The sequence below is a fragment of the Carettochelys insculpta genome, chromosome 18 (genome assembly GCF_033958435.1).
Source record: "Carettochelys insculpta isolate YL-2023 chromosome 18, ASM3395843v1, whole genome shotgun sequence".
NCBI lineage: Eukaryota > Metazoa > Chordata > Testudines > Carettochelyidae > Carettochelys > Carettochelys insculpta.
Window position 1 is genome coordinate 26,641,916 of NC_134154.1, and position 14,254 is coordinate 26,656,169.

Below are 14,254 nucleotides of genomic sequence, written 5' to 3' on the forward strand. Positions count from 1 at the left end.
ACAGAGAAAGCCACATAAAAGCACTGTCAAAGGCAGAAAAACCGAAATGAAAAAAGTTAATTTTTACAACAGACTTGGAGAAGGGTGAGGCATATTTGTTTTCTCAGAAGGTACAATTCAAACATTTGATGAAAATTATTCTTTTAGTGTACTTTAGCCACCATCTGGAAGTATCTACAGTGCAGCATGATTGCAAATCTGCTTCTCTTTCAAAATGTAAGATTTCATTTGAATAAACAGTAGATTATAGAAAAGCTTAGCTGAACATCCTTCCATCTCTACTACTTGCATTTGAAATAAGCTATTGCAGATGCTGAAAAAACTAGGCAGAGGGTGATCTGGAATTTGACAAGAAACTACCCTGTTGTAATTCTACTTTTCCCCACAATGGCTACAGACGTGACTCCAAAATCATTTTCTATTAAATGCAGAGAAAACAGATTAGAAAAAAAATTCTGCATTAAACAAAAGCTATGTGACACTATATCAGTACAAAGGTGAGAAGGCAAGTTCTTAAAAAATCCTTACAATAAAAAGAGAACAAAGCACAAAACACATTAGTTCAGAAACAAGATTCTTCTTACACATCAATTTGACCGCTTCTCTTTAGAGTATCATATATATTATATACAAACACACACACACACACACCACACCCTGAAAACATTTTCTAGCATAAAACTAAATATCATTACCTTTATTTAGGACCATAAAAATTAATTTCCCAACATACCAGACTCTTTAATAGTTACAATGCACATTTAAAAAAGTCTTTATAGTTAAAATAAATACAAACCTTTTTGCTTTTACTTGTATTTCCTGCCCATCCAGAGAAACAACGTGACTGAAAACTTGCTGATATCTTAGATATCAATAAGGAACTGCTACTGTACAAAGCAGAATTTCAATCTTGTTTTCCTTGACAGGGATAGTACTTTACAAAGAAATAAATGGATGGATTAAGCTACAAGTGCACCCTCAAAATAAATTTAAAGTTACAAAACTAATAAACCCACCAATTCGAAAGGGCAGTCTACTATGAGCTTATTCACTGAAATATCTGTACAGAACAGTCTCTACCTGAGAGCTTGATCCACTCAATATCTATTGCAGCCTGTCAAAACAGACAGAAGCTTCAACAGGTAAGCCTAAAGGTGGTCTTTCTTTGGCCTAACCACTAGCAGCTAAATTAAGGTAAATGTTATCTTTTATATACGCAAACAGATGACAGAAAAAATGCAACAGCTACTTTTTAAGAGAATGTCAATGTTGACAGACCTGAAGGTTAATCCCACCTTTGATTCACTTTGCACCCTTTGCAAAGTGTTTCTCCTCTCCCTTACTATCTGACACATCAAAACATACTCTTTCATGGGGGTACGCTCTTGGAAGTCAGGAAAATATTTACACTGATCAGAACCCTACTCTCTTAAAAGGAGTGAGTAGTCTAGAAATTGCGCTAATTGCAATTTCCTCATAAGTTATGAGAAAGCAGAAGACAGCAAGAGCAAATTATGGTGTCATGTGTATACAGTCTAAGGTGGACACAGCTCACTCAGGCTGGGCAACTAAAATGATGCGATTTCTCAATTATTGCACACACTTGAAATTTATTATTGCTTTAAGGCAGCCATTTGGGTTTATTGACTGTAAATGTGCCCCTTCACTACAGGCCTAACAAAATTAAGAGATCTCAGAAAGACTGTGGAGCTTTCCAGAGATTTTTGGCTTTTTGTGGGGCAGGCAAGTAAAGGGGAAGCAGAAGAGAAGAGAACTAATAGAGCACTAAATATATATAAATGGGTTAAGTAGTCCAGTGTTTGTATATTTGTCCTTCAGTAATCAAGAATTATCACAAAGCTCTTTTACCTGAGGTCTGGCTCTCAAATATCGAAGAGAGCAACTGGAAGAATGGACTGAAAGATTTTCTTCTTAAATGGGACTCAGTCTCAAAAATTTAAGATGTTAAAATTTACTTAAAACAGCATAGATTTAATTCAGAATTTGTTAGCTCTCCCGCTTCACCACATCAAATAAATTACAGAAGCAAACAGCCAGCACTTTAGGATTCGGCAGTCATTCCAAATCCTGTCATACATGGTTGCAACAGCTATTCTTGGGCTAACAGCAAAGCAACATTCATTCATGCAGAACACGATTCCTTTAGTGGACAAGTCAACCACAATAGATATCACACATTCAGTAACTTTGAAATAATAAAAATAGCTCAATTGACCTCATATACAACACGGATGGGTCATAAGTTTTTTAAAAAGTTGCAGAAAAAGCTTTAACTTCAACTTTGTCTCACTGTGTTATTTGGTTTTTATCAACAGAAAAAGGAATTCCATTTTACTAAATAGGATACTTGGGTATTTCCCATCCTTCCGTCAGCTGTGGATTTTCATTTAATATAGGTTGTCCCAGTTTATCAAGACAAAAATTGGTAAAATACAGAACACTTCCTACAACCTGTTGAAAGAGTCAGAACATTGTCAGTACTTCAATGAAATTCTCATATTAGAAAGGCAAGTTTTAATATTAGATATTTAAATACTTCAAAAGAACATAATTAACTGTATGAAATATTAGTTAAAAGTTGATTTCTTATTTAGGTGTATAAACATAACCAAAACATCCCTTCAGGACTTCTGGAAATATATATAGGTAATGTTTTCCAATTATAGCATCATGAATTCCAATAACGTCAATGAGAATTACACTGCTAAAACCCTGCTTATTCTTTTATAATGACATTGTGAACTAAACGTAAGAACAGAACTTGAGCTGTTTGGGAATACTATTGAATAATATGAAGTTTAACTTACACTGAAAGCTTCCTTAATTTTTTTTATCGTATTAGAGCTGGTTACTTTATGGTCCTCTTCCAACAAAAAACTGGATGGCTAATATGAACAACAAACAAAACAAAAAAAAAAACCATAAAGATCTCCTTAACTGCTACAAACAAGACATATGATATAATTGCTGGTTCCAACTTTTCACTGCCAAGTACATATAAATTAACATGTTAGTACATGAAGTATGCAATTTGGTGTTAAGGGCTGAGACTGCTGTACAGCAGGGGTCAGCAACCTTTCAGAGGCGGAGTGCTAAAATTTGACCTTCTGACTTCTACATACCGTCAAAGTGCCAGCGATACTTTTTAAAGTCACTAACAGTCCTACTTACAACAGCTTCATTCATAAATAAAGATGCCAAGCTTTACCATTTACGTGGTGGTTGGTAGCATTACCTGGTCTTTTGTTAATTCTAGGGCAGCATGGCTTTGAGCAACCTACCTGCTACATGAGGAAGGAGGAGTGGGGCTGAGCTCCCCCCCGCACGTGCTGATAAAAATTGGCTCACTATAGAGGAAATATGCTCAGCCTTTGGTATGGCAAGAAAGGGTGAGGGGAAATGTCCTGTTTCACTGAATTATCCAAAGGAAGTGGTACTTAATAGACTATTGACTTCTAAGACAGAGGAACACTTATCTCCTTCCAAACATTTGAGAAAAATACACCATTTTTAAATAGCATGAAAAAGCTTTGTGGAATTCAGACACTCTAGCAGTGTGATATTACAACCAAAAAGTAGTCAGGAATTTGCCCACCACAACCATTATGTTTCTGTAAACTCAGAATTTAAGACCAGGAGGAGGGATCATCAAGGCCAAGTGTTATACACTTTTTGAGACCATGAAACACCAAACAATAATATTTTTTGGGTGGAACATTTACAAATTTTTTTTTTAAATTAAGACTGTCAAACCAAAAAAACAGCAACATACACAGCAAACACAAAATGAAGTAATTTAATCAGGTATCATAGCAGTGAAGTAGTGACATTGTACCTGGTTAATAACAGAAAATATATTCCATCAATGTATGATATCAAAAAAGCACCAGATGCTTGGGGCACACTGAGAGTTGTTCACAAAACACCAGTGTTCTTCAGAACAGTTTAAGAAACTCTGATCTATACTAACCTCCTGGGCAAGACTCACAAGCTAAACATCAAGGAAAAAATCCCCAATACAGGTAGAACCTCTCTGATCTGGCAACATTCGTGGTCTGGCTCCTAGACCAGAGAGCCGTAATGGAAAAAGGGGTAGTTGGCTGGTCCTGTGCAGCCTGGGGAGCTGGGCATGGAGACAATCTGACTCAGCTCAGGTAACTGGACAACCGGCACATGGAACAGGACAGGACTCTGGCCCACAGGCTGGTGGCTCCACAGGAGAGCCTGGAGGTCTGACCTCCCCTGGTCTGGCCAAGTATAGAGGGTGCCAGACCCAGGAAGGCCAGCCTATAGTAAACCTAGAGCCTTCCCCAGCTAGCGTGCCATCACCAGCCATTAGAGATATTTGCTACTAGCAGTCACAGATGGGCTGTGTGCCATTACAGGCAGTCTCATCATACCATTCTCTTCATAAACTTCTCAAGCTTAATCTTGAAGCCAGTTAATTTTATCCCACTACTCCCAAAGGAAGGCTATTCCACAACTTCACTCGTCTGATGGTTAGAAGCCTGTCTAGTTTTAAGCCTAAACTTGCTGATGGCCAATTTATATCTATGTGATCTTATGTCCACAATGGAACTTAAAGAACTACTCCACCTTCCTGGTATTTATCCTCAGATGTATTTATAGAGACAAAGCATATCTTCCCCCAGCCTTGTTTCGGTGAGGCTTAACAAGATAAGCTATGTGACTTTCACATCAAAAAATAGGTTTTCCAGTCCTAGTCCTAAATCATCTTAGTAGACCTTCTCTGCAATTGTTCCAGTTTCAATTCACCTTTCTTAAACATGGGAGACTAGAATTACACAAAGTGGTCCAGATGAGGTTTGTATTCTTTGAACGTACATACCTGAGGCTTAACATTGAAGTGGGTCCTTTCTGGTTCAGCTCTCTGTTGCTCTTCATACTTTTGAACTAAACTAGAAATAAAATCTTCAATTTCTTGATGATACTGCCTGCAAAAAAAATGTAGAAATAAGAGAATATAACAGACTGCACATGTACATTTCAGAATTCCCAAAAGTGAAATTATAAATTTTGAACATTGCATAATGTGATTTTGTTTAATGTTCAGGCTAAAAATTTTGTTCCTGACGCTTTTATTGCTATATGCATACATTTTAAGGTATGACTAATAAATCTAAGCTATTCAAACGTCACCAACACATCACATCTATTAATAGGAAAATAAAGACATACAACTATTAAAAAGTAAATTCAAAACTGTATCCATGCTATTTCATATAATTTATGTGGATTTCAGAACTAAATTAAGTAACAATTGTGAGTTGTAAACATTTATTTCCCCCATTTACTAGCAGAAGTAGAAATGAAATGAGACATGGGCATATGGAATTGGATACCACACATCAAAATACACAGGTAGATCAAGATTAGAATATTTTTTAAATAAACTATCAATGTAGGTAGCTACCAAGGACAAGGACACTTTCTAAGTAGTGCAAAATGTTGGCTAATCAAGAAAGATTTTGTACTTGACAAACTCTTCTACACTGCAATTTTTAAAGGGAAAGGGTACAAGTCCTGCTGCATGAAATATTTAAACTAAACTGGATAAAGTACTATGAACAGGCTCCCAAGCAGGATACAGAACAATGGAAAACCCAAAGGTTCACTACAGACCCAGCTAGGGTTCCCTCTACTTTCTTCCATCCATGGGTGGAATAAATTTTATGTGCAGCAAGGGATATGTAGATAGCACTCACTGCCAGCAGCATATGTTTCTGACAGTGATGCTCATGGTAATCAGCAAGGCAGCACCTGATTCTCTTTTGGGCAGCCAAACACTAGGAACAGTAAACCCAGTAGCTATTCCCTCCTCCATCGTTTTCTGATTTTACAATCCTGCATGCTTCTTTTAGGTTGCTGTAAAATTAACCGTGAGAAACTATGACAAATCAGTTTATGAATGCTTTCAAAAAGATTTTTATAAGTCATTTTATGTATATGAACAGCAGATAAAACCTGACTATTTTAAATGAAATACAAGTTAGTGATGACTTAAAATATTCCTTTTAAAGTGGCATTAAAAAATTTAAATGTTTGCATTAGTAACTAAGAGGTTAGTGATATTAGACTGCATGCTACAATTCCGTCTTTAGTACCTAAGTAAAAACAAACCTCAAGCGAGCTTTACATTTAACAGTTCTGTCATTTATAGTACAGCAAAACAGCAACAGCTATATTCAAAAGGGACATAACTTTTAAATAAATGACATTTCTATTTGAAAATGTACATACTATTGTTAAAAGTAACCCTTGCTCTTACACTTAATATTTGGGAAAAACAGTTCACTTGAAGACACTTTGTTTCACTATACAGTGGTCAGTTTGGCTTATCACAAACATAGTTCTAGAGAACCCACACTCATTATCCCCCCAAGCCTGCAACTGAAGAGACAAAAAAGGCAGCAGACAAGCATATGCATAAAAACAAAGAGAAGCAGAGGTGTGACCATTCTGAATATGAGCACAAGTTTTTTTTTTAAATAAATTTCAGAACAAAGGATTTTCTGTCAAACACCTTCTAAAAATTAAATTTGAAAAATTAAGTTGTCAGTGGCCATTTAACACCTACCTCAGTATACGTATGTTTGAGAAAATAATTTTATAAAATGGTTTATAACAAAAGTAACATACCAGTTGGAATTGGGATATTAACGACATTTTGCTGTAACTGCATAAGTAATCAGAATACAACAGAACCAGAGATTGGTTTATACACATCACCACTGCACACTAAAATTCCAAACACAGGCAATCAAAGAGAGATTAGACTGACACTTTATTAGGAGTGGAAGTTACTTACTTCGAAATAACATTATTCATAAATAAAATCTGTAACAAAGGTCCATCTAACTTAGAATTGTCCACTGACAGTCCACTAGAAAAAAAAAAAAAAGATACTGTAAAGTTACTGAGTAATTACTGTTTCCTCTTTCTGCATGAACAGTGTGTGCAGCCACTTATTTTATCACAACACCACAATTAATCAAGAGGACTGACTTTCCCTGGGACATAGGCAGGCCTGACCAGTACAAATGCCATCTGCTTTTCACCCATTCTGGTATTCTCAGCTACAGTTCTCCCCCTGTATAAATCCAGTGTCTCCACCTCAAGAAATGCAGTAGAAAATACCAACAAGTTGCCCGAAAGATTTTATTACTGCTCTACTCTTATTAGTAATTGGCACTTTTGTAATAAGCTGCAGTTTAACTCAAAAATCGACAGGTAATTATGGATTAGAAATTTCTCATCTGATTAAGTGGGTCTTTGCTCACAAAAGCTTATGCTCCAAAAAGGCTGTTAGTCTATAAGGTGCCACGGGACTTCTAGTTGTTTTCACTGAATAAATAGTAACAAGTGAAAATGATTATTACATTAATAACTGCTACACAATTTCAGAGAAACTCGTTTTCCAAAAGACTATGGTAACAGTTTTTATATGAAAAGTTACCGACATTTTAAACTTCTATATAGTCAAGCTTGAACGCACAGAGATAGTGTCCAAAGTGCTCAGAAATTTTAGAAATGCAATAACAACTGTGCCTTTTCTAGAAAAGAGAAATGTGTATATTCAAGTAACTCGTGTAGAAGACAGTGATTATGCAAATTTCCTGTATAGTAGGAAAGGATCTGTGTTAAATATACTCACTGATCAGAACTTATAAATGGCATGCCAACACTACAAAGATGTAACTATGTAAGCGTGCACACTACAATAGTCCTTCCACCACTATAGTTAATCCCCCTGCATGAGACATGCAATAGGTAAAAGCAGTTCAGGCGACAAAGTCTGTACAGACACTGAGCTACTTGCACTGCCTGTCAACTAGAGATGGGAATTTCCCAGCTGGACCCGATTCTGCTCAAATAGATAGAGGCCCTGTTCCAGATGTGAGACCCAGCAGTGCTGACAGCTGGAGCCTTGTTGCCCAGCTCTAAGAACCTGAGCTGTGGGCTCACCACAGAGCTCCCAACTGAAGTATGAGTGACACTGGGAAAACCACAAGTGGCAGCAGGGTGAGCTGAGTGCCTGGGCTCTCAACTCCCTCCTTCTCCACTGCCCATTTTAAATCAGTACAAGCACTCCTAGTGAGGATGCAGATCAACAGGAAGAGGGTAGCATGAACATGAAAAATTACAATGATTCACATCCACACAAACACAATTTCTAACTAGGAAAGTAAATAACATACCTTGGTCGCGTCAAAATCTTCAGTTTTCTTCTAAGTTCTTGATGTTAATTATTTGTCAAGGAATACTCATGTTCTTTATATTAATCATTAGAATCAAAGCATACCACTTGAAAAAAAAAGTCAACTATTTCAATAGTTGTACTGAACAGCAAACAGGGTTTTGGGATCTTCCAATTCCATTACAGCACTATACAAAGCAATTCATAAACTCACCAGCCAACCAAAAACTGAATTTATAGGTCCAGAAAAAGGGGAATGTGAGAAACTGGTTTGAAGGAAAGTTGCCTCTTTCCAACAATACCTCATAATACACACTACAGAAAAGTTCTGTTACTGATGATACTTTGTTTCATCCAGAAGTAGATGCCTATCATGTAGAAACAGTACTCCTATGACAAAACTACTATTACTTAAACCCTTGTATTCTGAGTGGAGCGTAAGTCATCTATAAGTCTCCTCCACTTCACTCTGTCTTGGGACAAAACTTCTAGCTGACTCCAGAAGTACCCCAGTTGTTGTCTTTCAATCTCAGTAGATCATCTTCATGTTGTCTGACAAAACTACAGTTAAAATTACTCAAACAGAAGAGACCAAAACAAAAACATTACATAGAATGGAAAACAACATAGCAAAAGGTCAGAAGTAAGTGGAGAACTAAGGTATACACTGTTTCAAGCTTAAAACTACAGCACGTGTGAAACTAAATTTAAAGAACCAGACAGGGATAATATTTTTTTTTAAAAAGCTACACAAAGACAGATACACTGAATAAATGAAAAAATACAAGGCAACTGACATTTGTATTAGGCCCAGGCACAAATATTTTCCTCCACAAACACACTTCATCCACACTATTGCCACAAAGGAAAAAACATGAAATAAAAAGGAAACATCAAACTCTTTAGTCGGTCTTGCATTTCACAGTTTGAAAGTGTCAGACTAAACAAAACAGCCAGAGAATAAAACTAAAAAAGTCCACCTTGCCATCATCTTCCTTAAAAATGAATTATCTGAGACACAGGTAACACGAGAGGCAATGCAAGTTTTGATTTAAATTTCAGCATAAAAATGTAAAGATGGATTTTTAAACTCTAAACTAGGGATTGCTTACTGGTGGTGTCCTTTCTTCTAGGAAACAAGCAGGCTGAAATATCAATAGAAGTTGTTTTTTTAAAAATACCTTTTCCATCTCATTTACCTTTTATTGAGAAATGAGATGAAGAATCCAAACTTTTCCACCTCCAAAAACAAAACTGAAAACTCAAGACCAGATAGGATAAAAAGTCAGTCAAACCTAGCAACCCTCTTTCATTTGAGCCTTCTCATTCTACACAGAGGCTGTGTCTACACTAGCCCAAAACTTTGAAATGGCCATGAAAATGGCCATTTCAAAGTTTACTAATGAAGCGCTGAAATACATATTCAGCGCCTCATTAGAATGCTGGAAGCTGCGGCGCTTTGAAACTGATGAGGCACACCGCCCCACGGATCGTCCAGAGGGGGCTCCTATTCAAAAGGACCATGGCAACTTCAAAATCCCTTTATTCCTAACAGCAGATAGGAATAAGGGGATTTTGAAGTTGCTGGGGTCCTTTCGAAAAGGAGCCCCATCTGGACGACCCGTCTCAGTTTCGAAGTGCCGTCGCTTCTGGCATTCTAATGAGGCGCTGAATATGTATTTCAGCGCTTCATTAGTAAACTTCGAAATGGCCATTTGCATGGCCATTTTGAAGTTTTGGGCTAGTGTACACATAGCCCAAGTGTTAGCCCACATCTCTTACTCTCATATGATGAAAGGACTGTACATAAAACCATTTAATTTAAACCTATCTAAAAAGAATGGCTGCTGAAGCTACTTGCTTACTATTTTCGGCTTACATAAAGTTAGAAAATAAAAAAGCCATTCAGAAGCAAGGAGAGTATTACATTCTACTTTCAAACTAAAAAGGATTTTTTTAAACTACTAAAGCTTGAAACAGCCTCAAAAACGTGACCCTAAAAACCAACCACTGATTTTTTTTTGTAAACTTTAACATGCAACACTCCTGGGAATCCACACTTGTTTCAAACGATGAAGATCTGATTTAGGATTAAAAAAACAAAATCAAAACAAAAAACAAAAAACGGATTTTTAAGCAGCTCATGGAGCCGCACTTCATGTCGATGTCCAGACGGCACAGCCCCGTGCAAAACCACAGCCGGACTGGGGCGGCAGAACGCAAAGGCAACATGCGAGCGAGATTAATGAGAGCTGACTAGCAAGCCCTGCCTCCTGGTGGGGCGGAGACCCCATTCATGGGGGAAGAGGGCATTGGAAAGGAGATACCCCCGCCCCGGCAGCAGGGAGGGGACAGCGCCCGCCTTCGGTGAACTGAAGAGGGGTGAAGGGTTTTGTGCCGCGTAGGCCAGGGAGAGTCCTCAGCGCAGCGCCCCGGACCCCGCAGAAGCAGGAACCGAGGTTGCACCGGAAGGGAACCGGCATCAAGGACGAAACTGGACCGCGGTCGGGGTTGTTCCCTGCCGGGCCCAGGCGGGAAACCGAAGCGAGGCCCAGATCCCGCCTGTCAGGATATTCTCAGCCCGCAGCTGCCGCACCATCTCCTCAGAGTCCCTCAGCCGCTCCCGCAGCGCCTGCCTGTCCTCGTCCTCGTCCTCGTCCTCGTCTTCCTCCTCCTCGAAGCGGGTGTGAAGCGGCTGCGCCGTCGGGGCCGCCGCCTCGTCATCGTCCAGCTGCTCGAAGAGCTCCCGATCCCCGAAATCCACCTCAGCCGCCATCTTAGGCTGCGGCAGGAAGCGGGGGAGAACGGTCAAGGGGCAAAGGGCAGAGGTAACGGCCGCCTCAGCCGCTCGACCGGGGTGTGGGGGGAGGAGAGGCGAAAAGGGATTCCCCATGGGCACGGTGTCGTCACCGTAAAGCGGCGGTAGCGCCCCCATCCACACTACAAATCCCGGCATGCAACGGCACAAAATACTCATGGCCGTTCATAGATCACTGGTGCTCTGCAGTTGGGGAACGTAGTGGGAGAAGCGCAAGAAGTGTTGCATGTTGGGATTTCCAGCCCTCCCCCTCCTCTAGGATGTAAGCAGCGCATTGTATGTTGGGATATGTAGTCCAGAGGGGATGGCTTTAACGGCTGAGTGTGAACATTGCCTGAGAGGGATCACTGCAACCTCCAGCTCAGAAGCTAGAACCAGCGGACAAGCTGGCGGGTGGGGTCTTTTGGTTGAAACCTTGGAACCGCATTCGCTGTGTAACAGCTAATGGTTTGTAAGCACGACTCAAGAGAAAATCCAGAGGGGCAGAAGGAAAACGTGAAGCTGAGCATTGCTGTGACACACTTTGGGACACAGCATTTCCTTCACTTGTATCGGGTACTTTGGACTTTTACGAGCCTGTCTTTCTCCTTCATGTCTATTGGAACATCCACAGGCAAGGAATTGTCCTATTTCTTTGATCAGTACCACATACAGCTCTGCTAGATGATAAATAAAAATAATCATTCTGGGGTGTTTGGCAGAACAAATTAGAACAACTTAATCCAAGCTCTCAAATTCACCTTCCCTTTGGGAATGTGCTGTCTTAAAGGTCTGTTTATAGCATTAGACACATGTTGACCAATCCTGCTCCAAAAGAAATGGCAACTAGTGCAGCTGTGGGAATTTAGGAAGGCAGTGGACATTGAGATTCATTCCATGCTTTGACCAATTTGTGTTCTACTTTTTGTTTTCAGAATGGAGTCTTTACAACAAGGCCAATACATTTGCCACTCGCCCCGTGTAGTGAATAGGACACTGCTTTGTGGCAAATACATGTGTACCTAACTCTTAAGACCATAAGTCCATCTGCAGCTCTCCAGCTGCATGTGGCTCTTGTAGCCCTTAAATATGTCTCCTGAAAGTTACACAGGGGAAGTGCTGTCTGCCTGCTCCATTCACATGCCCCCCCAGTTTGGTGGGAGAAGTGGATGATGGCAGTGGCCCTGCTGGCAGCTCCAGGAGCTCTTGTGAGTCACCAGCATTGAATTAGAATAGGGGAGCAGGGGGTGCCTGACTCTAAAGGGAGGGCATTTATTTAGGGCAGGGGAGGGGCCCCAGAGTGCCTAGCTCTAGGTACAACAGAAAGTGACAACATGGAAAGACCACCACACATGGCCATCTTTGAATTCCTATTAGACTCCACTGCTTTTTGAATCTTTGTTCAGTGACCATCAAAATGAGGCCCCCATTCTGACAAGTCTTTGGCCAGTGTTATAATAAATAATGCACATGTATATATAGAAGGCTCTAGTATCTCTGATCCAAAAAGTAGTGTCCGATGCTAATTTTACTGTCCTGCAGTGAAAATATCCCCAAAGCTGTTAAGAGCTTTTTTCAAAAACAGGTACACTAGAATACAAATTAACAGGGTTCTTTAAAAAGCAAAATATAGGACTTCCCGGCTTGCATGAGATAAAATCCATATTTTAGACAACAGCTGCTATATGTAGCACCGTTTATTGATATTTATTACATACTGTAATACTGCAAATTTCTACCCACAGGTGGTTCTAGCTAAGCTGAATACAAGCTACGTACCTACCTTGCCCTGCTTGGCAGAGACAGGAACTAAGAACAGATCACCAAAGAACTATGGTTTTCAACTGGCTGCTTACTCAAAGGACACATAATGCTAGTTTTAATAGTGTTGAGAGAAAGGTACTCTGCAATGTTGTTGCATGGATGAAGCACAGCGGATAGGAGAACCTTATTTTCAAGCCACTCTGTATCAGTCATTGGCTAGAAATAGCACATCTGTACTAGGGAAAAATCCCTTACAACTTTTATGAACAAGTAAAGTCCTTACATTCTCTCCTTTCCTCCTGCTCCCAAATAACTCTGATATTTACTTCAAGGACATAAAAGAGATCATCTCAGTTTTTATGCACACTTAATTCTAATATTTACTTCACTCCTGCTAATTTGTTGGAAAAATATGGGTTTAATTTGATAAAATTAATTTTTTCAACAGTGAAATTCTCAATTTTGACACACAAATAGAACATACCATTTCTTAGTCTGCTTGAAGTAAAAAAAGGGCCAGTACTCAGAGCAATTTCTTTCTGACTCAGTCTTGTTCAGGAACTTCAGAAAAGTGTGGAGAGATAATACAATGCATTCCCCCACCCCATTTTCAATACTTCAGTTTCATGATTCCATGTCTGTGACAAATTTTGTTTCACCATATTAGAACAAAAACTGTTCAACCTATGGACCCTTTGGGGGGCCTATAGACTGTCTAAGATTTCCACATCTCCATTTACATTTGTTATGCAAACAAATACATTGATTTAAAAAAGTTACACAAGGTCACAATATCATTAGTACTGGACACCAAACACAAGTCTTCTGTGACAGATTTCTCTATTACTTCTGTAATCACAATGAAAAAAAGCACACTTTGTTTTTCGTTGTCCAGCACTCCAGAATTTTAGTCTTTGGGTACTTTCAAGGAAGTGATAATAGGATGTTATTTCAACTTTTTCTTATGTTGGAGATGGACATCTTCCTCTTGCAACAATGCAAATCTACAGAGGATATCCTGAGAAGGCATACAGGTTTCTGGTTGTAGCATTTTTTTGAAGTTATTTTAGAAAAGGGACTAAACTAAAGCACTGACAAGTTTAATTTAGCTATTTACTACTTCTCTTGTTCCTCTGTATTTAATTCCCTCAATACGTTTTATTTCTTTCCTTGTATTTTGAAAAGTTTTCATTGTATGTTTGAAAAAGGAAACCATTTATACTGTCAGTTTTAGTTATTCAACAGTAACAAAGCTAGTGAAAACCTCAGCCAATCCAAGCTACAGATTGGACTAAGCCTTGCCCTAAGAGTCAACAAGACCAGTTTCTGCGAGATGTGTGAAGCATGAGTAAGTCCAACAAAAACTCAGACTAAAACTCAAATAGCAATGTGTGAACTACTTCATTTCACCAGAGTCCCGAGAGGAGTCATGGCAGTAGGGTTCTGCATTTCTC

At 39.2% G+C, this 14,254-nt stretch overlaps 1 protein-coding gene across 3 annotated transcripts in view; it reads right to left on the reverse strand.

The window, feature by feature from the left end:
- The window catches only part of ZCCHC8 (zinc finger CCHC-type containing 8), a 32,987-nt gene extending 21,709 nt beyond the window's left edge, over positions 1-11,278 (reverse strand). For 2 of the 3 annotated variants that reach the window (XR_012648012.1, XM_075012702.1), the window contains exons 1-7: positions 10,812-11,277; positions 8,241-8,281; positions 6,851-6,925; positions 4,871-4,976; positions 2,829-2,906; positions 2,369-2,472; positions 797-862 (exon numbers count right to left, since the gene is read on the reverse strand). Coding sequence is in view for 2 of the 3 variants with exons in the window: in XM_075012702.1 (XP_074868803.1) it covers positions 797-862; positions 2,369-2,472; positions 2,829-2,906; positions 4,871-4,976; positions 6,851-6,925; positions 8,241-8,281; positions 10,812-11,216 (875 nt within the window). In the remaining variant the exon portion in view is untranslated. Of the gene's footprint in view, positions 1-796; positions 863-2,368; positions 2,473-2,828; positions 2,907-4,870; positions 4,977-6,850; positions 6,926-8,240; positions 8,282-10,811 lie in introns of all 3 variants that reach the window. The other variant, XM_075012703.1, reaches the window with a different exon arrangement.
- Positions 11,279-14,254: the final 2,976 nt, after the last annotated feature.